This window comes from Scyliorhinus torazame, chromosome 23, assembly GCF_047496885.1.
Source record: "Scyliorhinus torazame isolate Kashiwa2021f chromosome 23, sScyTor2.1, whole genome shotgun sequence".
Lineage (NCBI taxonomy): Eukaryota > Metazoa > Chordata > Chondrichthyes > Carcharhiniformes > Scyliorhinidae > Scyliorhinus > Scyliorhinus torazame.
Genome location: NC_092729.1, coordinates 80,664,934 through 80,678,563, shown reverse-complemented (window position 1 = coordinate 80,678,563; position 13,630 = coordinate 80,664,934). Strand labels below are relative to the sequence as shown.

At 58.6% G+C, this 13,630-nt stretch overlaps 1 protein-coding gene across 1 annotated transcript in view; it reads right to left on the bottom strand.

Annotated features, from left to right (window-relative positions):
* The window catches only part of LOC140399675 (ribonuclease P protein subunit p21-like), a 48,100-nt gene extending 34,883 nt beyond the window's left edge, over positions 1-13,217 (bottom strand). Inside the window, exons 1-2 of the mRNA XM_072489219.1 lie at positions 13,197-13,217; positions 12,724-12,850 (exon numbers count right to left, since the gene is read on the bottom strand). Coding sequence (XP_072345320.1) covers positions 12,724-12,850; positions 13,197-13,217 — 148 coding nt within the window. The remainder of the gene's footprint in view (positions 1-12,723; positions 12,851-13,196) is intronic.
* Positions 13,218-13,630: the final 413 nt, after the last annotated feature.

Below are 13,630 nucleotides of genomic sequence, written 5' to 3'. Positions count from 1 at the left end.
AACAAGGCAAACATCACCCACTGAGGGAGCGCTGCACTGCTCCATAATCCAGGCCGACACTCCCCCCGGTGCCAGTACTGAGGGAGCGCCGCACGGTCGGAGGGAGATGTCTATACTCTAGGATTTGAGTTCCATAATCCAGGCCCACACTCCCCCCGGTGCCAGTACTGAGGGAGCGCTGCACTGTCGGAGGGAGATGTCTATACTCTAGGATTTGAGCTCCATAATCCAGGCCCACACTCCCCCCGGTGCCAGTACTGAGGGAGCGCTGCACTGTCGGAGGGAGATGTCTATACTCTAGGATTTGAGTTCCATAATCCAGGCCGACACTGCCCCCGGTGCCAGTACTGAGGGAGCGCTGCACTGTCAGAGGGTCAGTACTGAGGGAGTGCCGCACTGTCAGAGGGTCAGTACTGAGGGAGTGCCGCACTGTCAGAGGGTCAGTACTGAGGGAGTGCCGCACTGTCAGAGGGTCAGTACTGAGGGAGTGCCGCACTGTCAGAGGGTCAGTGCTGAGGGAGTGCCGCACTGTCAGAGGGTCAGTACTGAGGGAGTGCTGCACTGTCAGAGGGTCAGTACTGAGGGTGTGCTGCATTGTCAGAGGGTCAGTACTGAGGGAGTGCCGCACTGTCAGAGGGTCAGTACTGAGGGAGTGCCGCACTGTCAGAGGGTCAGTACTGAGGGAGCACCGCACAGTCAGAGGGTCAGTACTGAGGGAGTGCAGCACTGTCAGAGGGTCAGTACTGAGGGAGTGCTGCACTGTCAGAGGGTCAGTACTGAGGGAGTGCCGCACTGTCAGACGGTCAGTACTGAGGGAGTGCCGCACTGTCAGAGGGTCAGTACTGAGGGAGTGCCGCACTGTCAGAGGGTCAGTAATGAGGGAGTGCCGCACTGTTAGAGGGTCAGTATTGAGGGAGCGCCGCACTGTCAGAGGGTCAGTACTGAGGGAGTACTACACTGTCTGAGTGTCAGTACTGAGGGAGTGCCGCACTGTCAGAGGGTCAGTACTGAGGGAGTGCCGCACTGTCAGAGGGTCAGTACTGAGGGAGTGCCGCACTGTCAGAGGGTCAGTACTGAGGGAGTGCCGCACTGTTAGAGGGTCAGTATTGAGGGAGCGCCGCACTGTCAGAGTGTCAGTACTGAGGGAGTGCCGCACTGTCAGAGGGTCAGTACTGAGGGAGCACCGCACTGTCAGAGGGTCAGTACTGAGGGAGTGCCGCACTGTCAGAGGGTCAGTACTGAGGGAGTGTCGCACTGTCAGAGGGTCAGTACTGAGGGAGCGCTGCACTGTCAGAGGGTCAGTACTGAGGGAGTGCTGCACTGTCAGAGGGTCAGTACTGAGGGAGTGCCGCACTGTCAGATGGTCAGTACTGAGGGAGTGCCGCACTGTCAGAGGGTCAGTACAGAGGGAGTGCCGCACTGTCAGAGGGTCAGTACTGAGGGAGTGCCGCACTGTCAGAGGGTCAGTACTGAGGGAGTGCCGCACTGTCAGAGGGTCAGTACTGAGGGATTGCCGCACTGTCAGAGGGTCAGTGTTGAGGGAGTGCTGCACTGTCAGAGGGTCAGTGCTGAGAGAGTGCTGCACTGTCAGAGGGTCAGTACCGAGGGAGTGCCGCACTGTCAGAGGGTCAGTACCGAGGGAGTGCTGCACTGTCAGAGGGTCAGTACTGAGGGAGTGCTGCACTGTCAGACGGTCAGTACTGAGGGAGTGCCGTACTGTCAGAGGGTCAGTACTGAGGGAGTGCCGCACTGTCAGAGGGTCAGTACTGAGGGAGTGCTGCACTGTCAGAGGGTTCGTACTGAGGGAGTGCCGCACCTTCAGAGGGTCAGTACTGAGGGAGTGCCGCACCTTCAGAGGGTCAGCACTGAGGGAGTGCCGCACTGTCAGAGGGTCAGTACTGAGGGAGTGCCGCACTGTCAGAGGGTCAGTACTGAGGGAGTGCTGCACTGTCAGTGGGTCAGTACTGAGGGAGTGCCGCACTGTCAGAGGGTCAGTACTGAGGGAGTGCCGCACTGTCAGAGGGTCAGTACGGAGGCAGTGCCGCACTGTCAGAGGGTCAGTACTGAGGGAGTGCCGCACTGTCAGAGGGTCAGTACTGAGGGAGTGCCGCACTGTCAGAGGGTCAGTACTGAGGGAGCGCCGCACTGTCAGAGGGTCAGTACTGAGGGAGTGCCGCACTGTCAGAGGGTCAGTACTGAGGGAGCGCCGCACTGTCAGAGAGTCAGTACTGAGGGAGTGCTGCACTGTCAGAGGGTCAGTACTGAGGGAGTGCCGCACTGTCAGAGGGTCAGTACTGAGGGAGTGCCGCACTGTCAGAGGGTCAGTACTGAGGGAGTGCCGCACTGTCAGAGGGTCAGTACTGAGGGAGTGCCGCCCTGTCAGACGGTCAGTACTGAGGGAGTGCTGCACTGTCAAGGAGTCAGTACTGAGGGAGAGCTGCACTGTCAGAGAGTCAGTACTGAGGGAGTGCCGCACTGTCAGAGAGTGAGTACTGAGGGAGTGCTGCACTGTCAGAGGGATAGTACTGAGGGAGCGCTGCACTGTCAGAGGGTCAGTACTGAGGGAGTGCCGCACTGTCAGAGGGTCAGTACTGAGGGAGTGCCGCACTGTCAGAGGGTCAGTACTGAGGGAGTGCCGCCCTGTCAGACGGTCAGTACTGAGGGAGTGCTGCACTGTCAAGGAGTCAGTACTGAGGGAGAGCTGCACTGTCAGAGAGTCAGTACTGAGGGAGTGCCGCACTGTCAGAGAGTGAGTACTGAGGGAGTGCCGCACTGTCAGAGGGTCAGTACCGAGGGAGTGCTGCACTGTCAGAGGGCCAGTACCGAGGGAGTGCTGCACTGTCAGAGGGTCAGTACCGAGGGTGTGCTGCACTGTCAGAGGGCCAGTACTGAGGGAGTGCTGCACTGTCAGAGGGTCAGTGCTGAGGGAGTGCTGCACTGTCAGAGGGTCAGTACCGAGGGTGTGCTGCACTGTCAGAGGGCCAGTACTGAGGGAGTGCTGCACTGTCAGAGGGTCAGTACTGAGGGAGTGCTGCACTGTCAGAGGGTCAGTACTGAGGGAGTGCTGCACTGTCAGAGGGTCAGTACTGAGGGAGAGCTGCACTGTCAGAGGGTCAGTACTGAGGGAGCGCCGCACTGTCAGAGGATCAGTACTGAGGGAGTGCTGCACTGTCAGAGGGTCAGTACTGAGGGAGAGCTGCACTGTCAGAGAGTGAGTACTGTGGGAGTGCTGCACTATCGGAGGGTCAGTACTGAGGGAGCGTCGCACTGTTGGAGGGTCAGTACTGAGGGAGTGCTGCACTGTCAGAGGGTCAGTACCGAGGGAGTGCTGCACTGTCAGAGGGTCAGTACTGAGTGAGTGCTGCACTGTCAGAGGGTCAGTACTGAGGGAGTGCCGCTCTGTCAGAGGGTCAGTACTGAGGGAGTGCTGCACTGTCAGAGGGTCAGTACTGAGGGAGTGCCGCACTGTCAGAGGGTCAGTACTGAGGGACTGCTGCACTGTCAGAGGGTCAGTACTGAGGGAGCGCCGCACTGTCAGAGGGTCAGTACTGAGGGAGTGCTGCACTGTCAGAGGGTCAGTACTGAGGGAGTACCGCACTGTCAGAGGGTCAGTACTGAGGGAGTGCCGCACTGTCAGAGGGTCAGTACTGAGGGAGCGCCGCACTGTCAGAGGGTCAGTACTGAGGGAGTGCCACACTGTCAGAGGGTCAGTACTGAGGGAGTGCCACACTGTCAGAGGGTCAGTACTGAGGGAGTGCCGCATTGTCAGAGGGTCAGTACTGAGGGAGAGCTGCACTGTGAGAGGGTCAGTACTGAGGGAGTGCCGCACTGTCAGAGGGTCAGTACTGAGGGAGTGCTGCACTGTCAGAGGGTCAGCACTGAGGGAGTGCCGCACTGTCAGAGGGTCAGTACTGAGGGAGTGCTGCACTGTCAGAGGGTCAGTACTGACGGAGTGCCGCACTGTCAGAGGGTCAGTACTGAGGGAGTGCTGCACTGTCAGAGGGTCAGTACTGAGCGAGTGCCGCACTGTCAGAGGGTCAGTGCTGAGACAGCGCCGCAATGTCAGAGGGTCAGTCCTGAGGGAGTGCCGCACTGTCAGAGGGTCAGTCCTGAGGGAGTGCTGCACTGTCAGAGGGTCAGTACTGAGGGAGTGCCGCACTGTCAGAGGGTCAGTACTAAGGGAGTGCCGCACTGTCAGAGGTCAGTACTGAGGGAGTGCCGCACTGTCAGAGGGTCAGTACTGAGGGAGTGACGCACTGTCAGAGGGTCAGTACTGAGGGAGTGCCGCACTGTCAGAGGGTCAGTACTGAGGGAGTGCTGCACTGTCAGAGGGTCAGTACTGAGGGAGTGCCGCACTGTCAGAGGGTCAGTACTGAGGGAGTGCCGCACTGTTAGAGGGTCAGTACTGAGGGAGCGCCGCACTGTCAGAGGGTCAGTACTGAGGGAGTGCTACACTGTCTGAGTGTCAGTACTGAGGGAGTGCCGCACTGTCAGAGGGTCAGTACTGAGGGAGCACCGCACTGTCAGAGGGTCAGTACTGAGGGAGTGCCGCACTGTCAGAGGGTCAGTACTGAGGGAGTGTCGCCCTGTCAGAGGGTCAGTACTGAGGGAGCGCTGCACTGTCAGAGGGTCAGTACTGAGGGAGCACTGCACTGTCCAAGGGTCAGTACTGAGGGAGTGTTGCACTGTCAGAGGGTCAGTACTGAGGGAATGCCGCACTGTCAGAGGGTCAGTACTGAGGGAGTGCCGCACTGTCAGAGGGTCAGTACTAAGGGAGTGCCGCACTGTCAGAGGGTCAGTACTGAGGGAGTGCCGCACTGTCAGAGGGTCAGTACTGAGGGAGTGCCGCACTGTCAGAGGGTCAGTACTGAGGGAGTGCCGCACTGTCAGAGGGTCAGTACTGAGGGAGTGCCGCACTGTCAGAGAGTCAGTACTGAGGGAGTGCTGCACTGTCAGAGGGTCAGTACTGAGGGAGTGCCGCACTGTCAGAGGGTCAGTACTGAGGGAGTGCCGCACTGTCAGAGGGTCAGTACTGAGGGAGTGCCGCACTGTCAGAGGGTCAGTACTGAGGGAGTGCCGCACTGTCAGAGAGTCAGTACTGAGGGAGTGCTGCACTGTCAGAGGGTCAGTACTGAGGGAGTGCCGCACTGTCAGAGGGTCAGTACTGAGGGAGTGCCGCACTGTCAGAGGGTCAGTACTGAGGGAGTGCTGCACTGTCAGAGGGTCAGTACTGAGGGAGTACCGCACTGTCAGAGGGTCAGTACTGAGGGAGTGCCGCACTGTCAGAGGGTCAGTACTGAGGGAGTGCCGCACTGTCAGAGGGTCAGTACTGAGGAAGTGCCGCACTGTCATAGCGTCAGTTCTGAGGGAGAGCCGCACTGTCAGAGGGTCAGTACTGAGGGAGTGCCACATTGTCCGAGGGTCAGTACTGAGGGAGTGCCGCACTGTCAGAGGGTCAGTGCTGAGGGAGCGCCGCACTGTCAGAGGGTCAGTACTGAGGGAGTGCCGCACTGTCAGAGGGTCAGTACTGAGGGAGTGCTGCACTGTCAGAGGGTCAGTACTGAGGGAGTGTCGCACTGTCAGAGAGTCAGTACTGAGAGAGTGCCGCACTGTCAGAGGGTCAGTACTGAGCGAGTGCCGCACTGTCAGAGGGTCAGTGCTGAGACAGCGCCGCACTGTCAGAGGGTCAGTGCTGAGGGAGTGCCGCACTGTCAGAGGGTCAGTACTGAGGGAGTGCTGCACTGTCAGAGGGTCAGTACTGAGGGAGTGCCGCACTGTCAGAGGGTCAGTACTAAGGGAGTGCCGCACTGTCAGAGGTCAGTACTGAGGGAGTGCCGCACTGTCAGAGGGTCAGTACTGAGGGAGCGCTGCACTGTCAGAGGGTCAGTCCTGAGAGAGTGCCGCACTGTCAGACGGTCAGTACTGAGGGAGTGCTGCACTGTCAGAGGGTCAGTACTGAGAGAGTGCCGCACTGTCAGACGGTCAGTACTGAGAGAGTGCCGCACTGTCAGAGGGTCAGTACTGAGGGAGCGCTGCACTGTCAGAGGGTCAGTCCTGAGAGAGTGCCGCACTGTCAGACGGTCAGTACCGAGGGAGTGCTGCACTGTCAGAGGGTCAGTACTGAGGGAGTGCCGCACTGTCAGAGGGTCAGTACTGAGGGAGTGCCGAACTGTCAGAGGGTCAGTACTGAGGGAGTGCTGCACTGTCAGAGGGTCAGTACTGAGGGAGTGCCGCACTGTCAGAGGGTCAGTACTGAGGGAGTGCCGCACTGTCAGAGGGTCAGTGCTGAGGGAGTGCCGCACAGTCAGAGGGTCAGTACTGAGGGAGTGCAGCACTGTCAGAGGGTCAGTACTGAGGGAGTGCCGCACTGTCAGAGGGTCAGTACTGAGGGAGTGCCGCACTGTCAGAGGGTCAGTACTGAGGGAGCACCGCACTGTCAGAGGGTCAGTACTGAGGGAGTGCCGCACTGTCAGAGGGTCAGTACTGAGGGAGTGCCGCACTGTCAGAGGGTAAGTACTGAGGGAGTGCCGCACAGTCAGAGGGTCAGTACTGAGGGAGTGCAGCACTGTCAGAGGGTCAGTACTGAGGGAGTGCCGCACTGTCAGAGGGTCAGTACTGAGGGAGTGCCGCACTGTCAGAGGGTCAGTACTGAGGGAGCACCGCACAGTCAGAGGGTCAGTACTGAGGGAGTGCAGCACTGTCAGAGGGTCAGTACTGAGGGAGTGCCGCACTGTCAGAGGGTCAGTACTGAGGGAGTGCCGCACTGTTAGAGGGTCAGTACTGAGGGAGCGCCGCACTGTCAGAGGGTCAGTACTGAGGGAGTACTACACTGTCTGAGTGTCAGTACTGAGGGAGTGCCGCACTGTCAGAGGGTCAGTACTGAGGGAGCACCGCACTGTCAGAGGGTCAGTACTGAGGGAGTGCCGCACTGTCAGAGGGTCAGTACTGAGGGAGTGTCGCACTGTCAGAGGGTCAGTACTGAGGGAGCGCTGCACTGTCAGAGGGTCAGTACTGAGGGAGTGCCGCACTGTCAGAGGGTCAGTACTGAGGGAGTGCCGCACTGTCAGAGGGTCAGTACTGAGGGAGTGCCGCACTGTCAGAGGGTCAGTACTGAGGGAGCGCCGCACTGTCAGAGGCTCAGTACTGAGGGAGCGCCGCACTGTCAGAGGCTCAGTACTGAGGGAGTGCTGCACTGTCAGAGGGTCAGTACTGAGGGAGTGCTGCACTGTCAGAGGGTCAGTACTGAGGGAGCGCCGCACTGTCAGAGGGTCAGTACTGAAGGAGTGCCGCACTGTCAGAGGGTCAGTACTGAGGGAGTGCTGCACTGTCAGAGGGTCAGTACTGAGGGAGCGCAGCACTGTCAGAGGGTCAGTACTGAGGGAGTGCCGCACTGTCAGAGGGTCTGTACTGAGGGAGCGCCGCACTGTCAGAGGGTCAGTACTGAAGGAGTGCTGCACTGTCAGAGGGTCAGTACTGAGGGAGCGCCGCACTGTCAGAGGGTCAGTACTGAGGGAGTGCTGCACTGTCAGAGGGTCAGTACTGAGGGAGCGCCGCACTGTCAGATGGTCAGTACTGAGGGAGTGCCGCACTGTCAGAGGGTCAGTACTGAGGGAGCGCCGCACTGTCAGAGGGTCAGTACTGAGGGAGTGCTGCACTGTCAGAGGGTCAGTACTGAGGGAGTGCTGCACTGTCAGAGGGTCAGTACTGAGGGAGTGCCGCACTGTCAGAGGGTCAGTACTGAGGGAGTGCCGCACTGTCAGACGGTCAGTACTGAGGGAGTGCCGCACTGTCAGAGGGTCAGTACTGAGGGAGAGCTGCACTGTCAGAGAGTGAATACTGAGGGAGTGCTGCACTGTCAGAGGGTCAGTACTGAGAGAGTGCTGCACTGTCAGAGGGTCAGTGCTGAGAGAGCGCCGCACTGTCAGAGGGCCAGTACTGAGGGAGTGCCGCACTGTCAGAGGGTCAGTACTGAGGGAGCGCCGCACTGTCAGAGGATCAGTACTGAGGGAGTGCCGCACTGTCAGAGGGTCAGTACTGAGGGAGTGCCGCACTGTCAGTGGGTCAGTACTGAGGGAGTGCCGCACTGTCAGAGGGTCAGTGCTGAGAGAGCGCCGCACTGTCAGAGGGTCAGTACTGAGGGAGTGCAGCACTGTCAGAGGGTCAGTACTGAGGGAGTGCCGCACTGTCAGAGGGTCAGTACTGAGGGAGTGCCGCACTGTCAGAGGGTCAGTACTGAGGGAGCGCCGCACTGTCAGAGGGTCAGTGCTGAGGGAGCGCTGCACTGTCAGAGGGTCAGTACTGAGGGAGTGCTGCAATGTCAGAGGGTCAGTACTGAGGGAGTGCTGCACTGTCAGAGGGTCAGTACTGAGGGAGTGCTGCACTGTCAGAGGGTCAGTACTGAGGGAGTGCTGCACTGTCAGAGGGTCAGTACTGAGGGAGCGCCGCACTGTCAGAGGGTCAGTACTGAGGGAGTGCCTCACTGTCAGAGGGTCAGTACTGAGGGAGTGCCGCACTGTCAGAGGGTCAGTACTGAGGGAGTGCCGCACTGTCAGAGGGTCAGTACTGAGGGAGTGCCGCACTGTCAGAGGGTCAGTACTGAGGGAGTGCCGCACTGTTAGAGTGTCAGTACTGAGGGAGTGCCGCACTGTCAGAGGGTCAGTGCTGAGGGAGTGCTGCACTGTCAGAGTGTCAGTACTGAGGGAGCGCCGCACTGTCAGAGGGTCAGTACTGAGGGAGTGCCGCACTGTCAGAGAGTCAGTACTGAGAGAGTGCCGCACTGTCAGAGGGCCAGTACTGAGAGAGTGCCGGCTGTCAGAGGGTCAGTGCTGAGAGAGTGCCGCACTGTCAGAGGGTCAGTGCTGAGGGAGTGCTGCACTGTCAGAGTGTCAGTGCTGAGGGAGTGCCGCACTCTCAGAGGGTCAGTACTGAGGGAGTGCTGCACCGTCAGAGGGTCAGTACTGAGGGAGTGCCTCACTGTCAGAGGGTCAGTACTGAGGGAGTGCCGCACTGTCAGACGGTCAGTACTGAGGGAGTGCCGCACTGTCAGAGGGTCAGTACTGAGGGAGAGCTGCACTGTCAGAGAGTGAATACTGAGGGAGTGCTGCACTGTCAGAGGGTCAGTACTGAGAGAGTGCTGCACTGTCAGAGGGTCAGTGCTGAGAGAGCGCCGCACTGTCAGAGGGCCAGTACTGAGGGAGTGCCGCACTGTCAGAGGGTCAGTACTGAGGGAGTGCCGCACTGTCAGAGGATCAGTACTGAGGGAGTGCTGCACTGTCAGAGGGTCAGTGCTGAGAGAGCGCCGCACTGTCAGAGGGCCAGTACTGAGGGAGTGCCGCACTGTCAGAGGGTCAGTACTGAGGGAGTGCCGCACTGTCAGAGGATCAGTACTGAGGGAGTGCCGCACTGTCAGAGGGTCAGTACTGAGGGAGTGCCGCACTGTCAGTGGGTCAGTACTGAGGGAGTGCCGCACTGTCAGAGGGTCAGTGCTGAGAGAGCGCCGCACTGTCAGAGGGTCAGTACTGAGGGAGTGCCGCACTGTCAGAGGGTCAGTACTGAGGGAGCGCCGCACTGTCAGAGGGTCAGTACTGAGGGAGTGCCGCACTGTCAGAGGGTCAGTACTGAGGGAGTGCCGCACTGTCAGAGGGTCAGTACTGAGGGAGTGCCGCACTGTCAGAGGGTCAGTACTGAGGGAGCGCCGCACTGTCAGAGGGTCAGTGCTGAGGGAGCGCTGCACTGTCAGAGGGTCAGTACTGAGGGAGTGCTGCAATGTCAGAGGGTCAGTACTGAGGGAGTGCTGCACTGTCAGAGGGTCAGTACTGAGGGAGTGCTGCACTGTCAGAGGGTCAGTACTGAGGGAGTGCTGCACTGTCAGAGGGTCAGTACTGAGGGAGCGCCGCACTGTCAGAGGGTCAGTACTGAGGGAGTGCCTCACTGTCAGAGGGTCAGTACTGAGGGAGTGCCGCACTGTCAGAGGGTCAGTACTGAGGGAGTGCCGCACTGTCAGAGGGTCAGTACTGAGGGAGTGCCGCACTGTCAGAGGGTCAGTACTGAGGGAGTGCCGCACTGTTAGAGTGTCAGTACTGAGGGAGTGCCGCACTGTCAGAGGGTCAGTGCTGAGGGAGTGCTGCACTGTCAGAGTGTCAGTACTGAGGGAGCGCCGCACTGTCAGAGGGTCAGTACTGAGGGAGTGCCGCACTGTCAGAGAGTCAGTACTGAGAGAGTGCCGCACTGTCAGAGGGCCAGTACTGAGAGAGTGCCGGCTGTCAGAGGGTCAGTGCTGAGAGAGTGCCGCACTGTCAGAGGGTCAGTGCTGAGGGAGTGCTGCACTGTCAGAGTGTCAATGCTGAGGGAGTGCCGCACTCTCAGAGGGTCAGTACTGAGGGAGTGCTGCACCGTCAGAGGGTCAGTACTGAGGGAGTGCCTCACTGTCAGAGGGTCAGTACTGAGGGAGTGCCGCACTGTCAGAGGGTCAGTACTGAGGGAGTGCCGCACTGTCAGAGGGTCAATGCTGAGGGAGCGCCGCACTGTCAGAGGGTCAGTGCTGAGAGAGCGCCGCACTGTCAGAGGGTCAGTACTGAGGGAGTGCCGCACTGTCAGAGGGTCAGTACTGAGGGAGTGCCGCACTGTCAGAGGGTCAGTACTGAGGGAGTGCCGCACTGTCAGAGGGTCAGTACTGAGGGAGTGCCGCACTGTCAGAGGGTCAGTACTGAGGGAGTGCCGCACTGTCAGAGGGTCAGTGCTGAGAGAGTGCCGCACTGTCAGAGGGTCAGTGCTGAGAGAGTGCTGCACTGTCAGAGGGTCAGTGCTGAGAGAGTGCTGCACTGTCAGAGGGTCAGTGCTGAGGGAGTGCCGCACTGTCAGAGGGTCAGTACTGAGGGAGTGCTGCACTGTCAGAGGGTCAGTACTGAGGGAGTGCTGCACTGTCAGAGGGTCAGTACTGAGGGAGTGCCGCACTGTCAGAGGGTCAGTACTGAGGGAGTGCTGAACTGTCAGAGGGTCAGTACTGAGGGAGTGCTGCACTGTCAGAGGGTCAGTACTGAGGGAGTGCTGCACTGTCAGAGGGTCAGTACTGAGGGAGCGCCGCACTGTCAGAGGCTCAGTACTGAGGGAGCGCCGCACTGTCAGAGGCTCAGTACTGAGGGAGTGCTGCACTGTCAGAGGGTCAGTACTGAGGGAGCGCCGCACTGTCAGAGGGTCAGTACTGAAGGAGTGCCGCACTGTCAGAGGGTCAGTACTGAGGGAGTGCTGCACTGTCAGAGGGTCAGTACTGAGGGAGCGCAGCACTGTCAGAGGGTCAGTACTGAGGGAGTGCCGCACTGTCAGAGGGTCTGTACTGAGGGAGCGCCGCACTGTCAGAGGGTCAGTACTGAAGGAGTGCTGCACTGTCAGAGGGTCAGTACTGAGGGAGCGCCGCACTGTCAGAGGGTCAGTACTGAGGGAGTGCTGCACTGTCAGAGGGTCAGTACTGAGGGAGCGCCGCACTGTCAGATGGTCAGTACTGAGGGAGTGCCGCACTGTCAGAGGGTCAGTACTGAGGGAGCGCCGCACTGTCAGAGGGTCAGTACTGAGGGAGTGCCGCACTGTCAGAGGGTCAGTACTGAGGGAGTGCTGCACTGTCAGAGGGTCAGTACTGAGGGAGTGCCGCACTGTCAGAGGGTCAGTACTGAGGGAGTGCCGCACTGACAGAGGGTCAGTACTGAGGGAGTGCCGCACTGTCAGAGGGTCAGTGCTGAGAGAGCGCCGCACTGTCAGAGGGTCAGTACTGAGGGAGTGCCGCACTGTCAGAGGGTCAGTACTGAGGGAGCGCCGCACTGTCAGAGGGTCAGTACTGAGGGAGTGCCGCACTGTCAGAGGGTCAGTACTGAGGGAGTGCCGCACTGTCAGAGGGTCAGTACTGAGGGAGTGCTGCACTGCTCCATAACCCAGGCCCACACTCCCCCCGGTGCCAGTACTGAGGGAGCGCTGCACTGTCGGAGGGAGATGTCTATACACTAGGATTTGTGCTCCATAATCCAGGCCGACACTCCCCCCGGTGCCAGTACTGAGGGAGCGCCGCACTGTCGGAGGGAGATGTGTATTCTCTAGGATTTGAGCTCCATAACCCAGGCCCACACTCCCCCCGGTGCCAGTACTGAGGGAGCGCCGCACTGTCGGAGGGAGATGTCTATACTCTAGGATTTGAGCTCCATAATCCAGGCCCACACTCCCCCCGGTGCCAGTACTGAGGGAGTGCTGCACTGTCGGAGGGAGATGTCTATACTCTAGGATTTGATCTCCATAATCCAGGCCGACACTCCCCCCGGTGCCACTACTGAGGGAGCCCTGCACTGCCGGAGGGAGATGTCTATACTCTAGGATTTGAGCTCCATCATCCAGGCCGACACTCCCCCCGGTGCCAGCACTGAGGGAGCGCTGCACTGTCGGAGGGAGATGTATATACTCTAGGATTTGAGCTCCATAATCCAGGCCGACACTGCCCCCGGTGCCAGTACTGAGGGAGCGATACACTGTCGGGGGGTAGATCTATACACTCTAGGATTTGAGCTCCATAATCCAGGCCCACACTCCCCCCGGTGCTGCACTGTCGGAGGTAATGTATACACGGTAATATAGGACCTGTTTCTCTGGAAGAGACTCCTTCAGCTACAATCGAGCTCAGACAAGGCGCCTGAACACCCTGCCCTTTACTTTAACCCTTCCGTTCCTGGCTAACTGCGAACTTACTTCTGTGCCGTACCGTTGCCGTCAGCCCCGGAAGCAGGAGGGAGGAACAGCATTTACAGATGGTTCGTTTGACCGAGGGATCCCTAAGAGGAAGGAAAGAGAGGCAGATATCAATACTGGGGCCTATCTATCCCTAATGTGACTGCTGTAGGACTGTCAGAGGTATTATGTCGCAGCTATCTGACACGCTCGCTAAGTGGGAAAAGCCTGGGTTAGTCGTGTTTTTACAGAATCCTGGGTTGAAAAGTTTTGGGAGACAGGGGTGCAATTAAGGCCCCGTAAAAAGCTGGGGCTCGTGCGATTTTGTTTGGGCTGAGCGGAGGATTCCCCACGGAGTTAACTAGATTTCAGCTGGGCGAAATGGTGTGATTCCTGGGTCGAGCCAGGGAATCGGGCATTTGGCAGGAAAACAGCGTTAGTTTTAGATGGAGCTGCGAGGAGAGGTGAAGCATCTCCGTTCAGTTCAAAGATACTTGCGCAGACGGATTAGCCATTTCTTCACAAGTGTCAAACCGCTCCGATCAGACGGCGCACTGAAAACAACTCGAGGAACATCTGCTGGAGGAATACAGAGTTTCTGCTTGGTTCTCATAGGAGTCAGGTCTGTTTTGTTAAAGCAGCATCGAAAGATCTCTCAATCACACAATGAACATCTGTATAAAGCTGGTGTGCCTCAGTGCTAACTGTGTTTAACAGTGGATCGAGAGCGGAGACGGTTTTGTTGCTGTTGTTTAGTGTGAACAATGATAGCAGTTAAGGGTTGCTGCATTCACGACTGATTATTATTGGTTCAGGGGGAATTGGAAGGTGTTTTCTGGAGTGATATTAAAGAGGTTTTAAAGCTGTGTCAGGAATACAGTTTGTGTCAATCCACCGTATCCCTAATTCTGTGGGAATCTCTTCCGTT